The sequence below is a fragment of the Diadema setosum genome, chromosome 9 (assembly GCF_964275005.1).
Source record: "Diadema setosum chromosome 9, eeDiaSeto1, whole genome shotgun sequence".
Lineage (NCBI taxonomy): Eukaryota > Metazoa > Echinodermata > Echinoidea > Diadematoida > Diadematidae > Diadema > Diadema setosum.
The window spans coordinates 26,480,678-26,485,203 of NC_092693.1; the positions used below are offsets into that span (position 1 = coordinate 26,480,678).

Below are 4,526 nucleotides of genomic sequence, written 5' to 3' on the forward strand. Positions count from 1 at the left end.
CTGTTGTACAGTGTTCTTCCTGCAGACAAGAGAGTCAACGAGAAAGTGAGGCTGGCCATGCAGAATGGAGAGATCTCCATAAATGATGATGATGCAGTCAGTCAGATCTTTGGTGTACTAGACAAATGGTACAAAAAGGATGACCTCAGTGTTGTCTGTGAAACGTGGTCTTCATACAAGAATCTACAGAAAAATGACACTGAAAGCATGGATCAGTTATTGAATGAATATGAGAAGAGAGTGAAAGAGCTCAAAAAGGAAGGAGGTTGTTCTGGCTATGCAACTGATTGACAGTGCTGGTTTGGAGAAGAAGGAGAAGCAGATAGTTCTTATTGCGGTAGACTACTCAAAGAAAGAGGAGATGTATGATCAGATGAAAAATGCCTTACAAAAGTTCTTTGGTGAACAAATGATGCAGAAACAAAGAGGCACAACTTACAAGGAAGAAGCTGTGTTCAACAAGGGGTCAGAAGAAGCCTACTACACTCAAGGAAGAGGTACAGGCTGTAGAGGTGGTTATCGTAGACGAGGAGGTCGCTGGCCTAGATGGGGAACTCAGCCTGGTAGAGGACGTGGACATGACTACGAACAGGAGAGAAACAAATCACAAAATGAAAAAGGATCCAACACACTGAAAGGAAGTTCAGTGAGGAAAAATCCATGTGATGCAGATGGAAACTTCTTGAAATGTCCTGTGTGTGAATCTATCATACACTTCAAACAGGACTGCCCTCACATCAGTACAGGCAAATCAGAAAATGTCATGAGAACTGAAAATGAAGAAGTATACAAAGTCCAAGACTATTCTGATGAAGACCTGGCTTCACTGTCCTCAGACGAGAAGATGCATGTGAAAATTCGAGCCAGCGATACAAAGTTCAAGATTGGAGGAGAAAGTACAGTCAGATCAGATGAACAGATGGAGTTTCCATGCACCATTGCTGGTCAGAAGACAATTGTGACTAATGTGATAGAAAGTGACATTCCACTGATACTCAGTAAGCCAGATATGAAATGGTTGGGATTCACTCTGAACATGGCTGATGACACCCTAGAAGTCAATGGAAAGAAGCTAGACCTTGATACCACTTCACTGGCCACTACTATTTACCACTGAGAGATGTGAGATGCAGATTGAAAAGGTGAATATGGTTCTAGAAAATACAACCCAGGAAGAAGAGAAAAAGATGATCACCAAACTTCACCACCAGTTTGCTCACCCCACGGCAAAATGCTTGAAAGCTATATCATGAAGGATGCTCTTGAAGATGACTATGCCACCCTCATTGAGGAGGTCAGCAACAAATGTGAGGTGTGTAAGAGGTACAAGAAAACACCACCTCGTCCTGCAGTGAGTCTGCCTCTGGCTAGACAGTTCAATGATGTGGTAGCCATGGATCTGAAGCAGTTTGCGAAGTGTACTTCTTGCATTTCATTGACCTGTTCACTAGATTCAGTAAGAGCAAAGTGATCAGAAGAAAGACACCCAAGGTGATTGTAGAAAGCATCCCAACGGAGTGGATTGCAGTCAGATTCGGGCCACCCAAGAAATTTCTGGTTGACAATGGAGGAGAGCTCAGCAATGCCGAATACAGAGAGTTGACAGAACAATTGAACATTGAAGTTTGCACCACAGCAGCATACTCGCCATGGTCAAATGGCATTTGTGAAAGAAACCACTATGTTGTGGATATCTGTGTGCAGAAGATGATGGAAGAGGACCCTCAGATGAACCTGGAAGTCACCCTTACATGGGCTGTAAATGCAAAAAACTGCCTGCAAAATCAGAGTGGATTTAGCCCAATCCAGCTAGTTTTGGGAACAAATCCAAACCTTCCTTCAGTCTTGAACAATTGCCCACCAGCACTAGGAAAAGTCAGTGAAGCTGTGGCAAAACATCTGAATGCCCTTCATGCTGCCAGAAGAGCCTACACAAGGTCTGAAGCTTCCGAGTGGATTCACAGAGCCCTACATCACAACTTCAGAGTTCCAGAATTCCTGTTTCAACCTGGTGAATGTGTGTACTTTAAACATAATGACAGTGACAGGTGGCGAGGTCTGGGAAAAGTGATAGGACAGGATGGCAAGATTGTCTTCATCAGACATGGCAGTCAACTAGTCAGAGTGGCATCCCGTAAGTTGATCAAAAGCAATCACGACACTACATCTCCAGATGACATGAGACAACAGAAGCAAAGATGACACTTGAATCAAACAAACTGAAAGTGGCAAACTGACTGTCCTGGCAGAAATGGATGATAACGAATCTGTGGAAGAAAATCACAACAATGATGATGTCGATGTGTCTGTGCTAAATGAAGGAAGTGACAATGATAGTGCCCAACAACAAGAGGGAATTGAAGAACAGGTTGATCAAATGAGAAATGAGGAGAATGCACAAGTGCTTATACCCAAAGTGAATGCAAACATAAAGTATCGACATCCAGGCACTACAGAATGGACAAAGGCAAAATTCCTGAGAAAAGGAAAAGGAAGAAACAAGTATGATGTCAACATAGAGACTGATAAGCACAGATACGGCATTCACCTTGATCAAGTTGAATTTGAAACAATGTCTAATGGAGAAAGAGAGCAACCAGCAGACACTGATCAAAGAGGACAAGCTGAAGAGGCCAATGTCGTCTTCATACCTCCTAATCATCACAATGAACCCAAAGTCATAGAGGCCAAACAGATGGAACTTCAAAATTGGAATGATTTTGAAGTGTACTATGAAGTTGAGGATCTTGGTCAGCAGATTTCTGCTGAAATCTTGGTGATTTCTGAGAAAACAATGCCTGATGGAAAGAAAGGAGTAAAGGTTAGGTTGGTAGTCAGAGGATTTGAGGAACAAGACAAAGTCCCTTCTGACTCACCAGCTGCTTCAAGATCCACATTCAGACTAGCCATGGCAATAGCAGCGAGTGAAGGATGGAAGTGTGAGAGCATAGACATCAAGGCGGCTTTCTACAAGGCAGAAAAAAGACAGAGATATCTATGTCACACCTCCCACAGAAGTACATCAGAAGGAATCCTACGGAAACTAGACAAGACAGCATATGGCTTAGAAGATGGATCCCGCAACTGGTATCTCAGTGCCAGAGAAGAACTAGTGAAGCTTGAATGCAAACAGTCAGAGCTGGATAAAGCTCTTTTCAGATGGTACAGTTCTGGGAATATGGAAGGCATTTTCTTGATGCATGTAGATGACTTCCTATGTGCTGGAACCGATGACTTCAACAGGAGAGGCATTGATCCCCTTGTTCAGAAATACAAGGTTGGAAAGCGACAGATTGACAATTTCCAGCATGTTGGGCAGGAGATCTCTCAAGACGGCAATGGCATCAGAGTACAGCAAAAAGCATATGAGGCAGAAATGGAAGAGATACCCATCACATTCATGAGAAAAACTTGAAAAACCTCCACTCTGAACAAAAGTGAGATGCATAACTTGAAGATGACGGCAGGTCAGCTCAACTGGATGGCAACACAAACTATACCAGACTTGAGCTTTGATGCACTGGAACTAAATATGACTAGAAACAACCCAAATGTAGACCAGCTGCTGAGAGCAAATAAAAATGTGCGACATGCCAAATGTCAATGAGAAGGGATACTTTTCCCACCACTAGGTCCTTCTGGTGGGTGGAAACTTGCTGTGTAGTGTCATGCATCCTGGGGCAACCTTTGTGACGGAGTGTCAAGTGCCCAGGGTCATGTGATCTTCCTCCATGGACAAGATGAGAAAAGTTGTTCTGTGAGTTGGATGTCAAACAAAACAAGTTCACCTTCCATGCATTCTTGCAGACTCTTACCTGAGAACATTGGAAACTTGTGGTGGAGGGTAGCTTTAAGAGCTTGCATGCTAACTGTCAAAGTTTGGTGAATATTCATCAAGGGGTTTCAAATGATTATGAGCATGTACAATTTACATCACCATTTGGACCCATCCCACCCTACTTCCTTGGGTCCCAAGAGGGGGGGGGGGGGGGAGGAGGACACCCCTGAATCTGCCATGGACTTGAAACAACAGTCATCAATATACTGACTCATTGTAATAACTTGTAGCTCAATCACTTCTGGTTCTAGAGAAAATCTTATAAGATTCCATAGGGGGGGGGGGGTGGGGTGGGGGGACCCCTGGGGGCCCCTAGGTGGGGTATGGTGCCCATTTGATGGAATTGAGATTCTATCCCCCAAGGGATGCTACCTGCCAAGTTTGGTGAAAATTCATCATGGGGTTCTCAAAAAAAGATGAAAATTCACAATTTGGGGTCAAATTTAGGCCCCCTGGGCCCCCCAGGTGGGGCATGGTGTCCACTTGATGGAAATTAGATTCTATACCCCTAGGGACGCTACCTGCAAATTTTGGTGAAAATAGGTTAAGGGGTTCTCAAGAAGAAGACAAAAATGTAAAAAGTTTACGCACGACGGATGCCAGATGCCGGACGAAGAGCGATCGCAATAGCTCACTTGAGCATTCGGCTCAGGTGAGCTAATAAAGAGGAAAGTGTCAAGCACTCTAG

General features: G+C 43.9%; 1 protein-coding gene across 1 annotated transcript; it reads left to right on the forward strand.

Moving 5' to 3' along the window:
• Positions 1 to 1,231: 1,231 nt before the first annotated feature.
• Positions 1,232 to 2,202, forward strand: LOC140233263 (uncharacterized). The gene is made up of 2 exons (XM_072313375.1): positions 1,232 to 1,407; positions 1,452 to 2,202. Exons 1-2 carry the CDS (start codon positions 1,232 to 1,234, stop codon positions 2,200 to 2,202), a joined length of 927 nt encoding a protein of 308 aa, XP_072169476.1.
• The last annotated feature ends 2,324 nt before the right edge of the window (positions 2,203 to 4,526 follow it).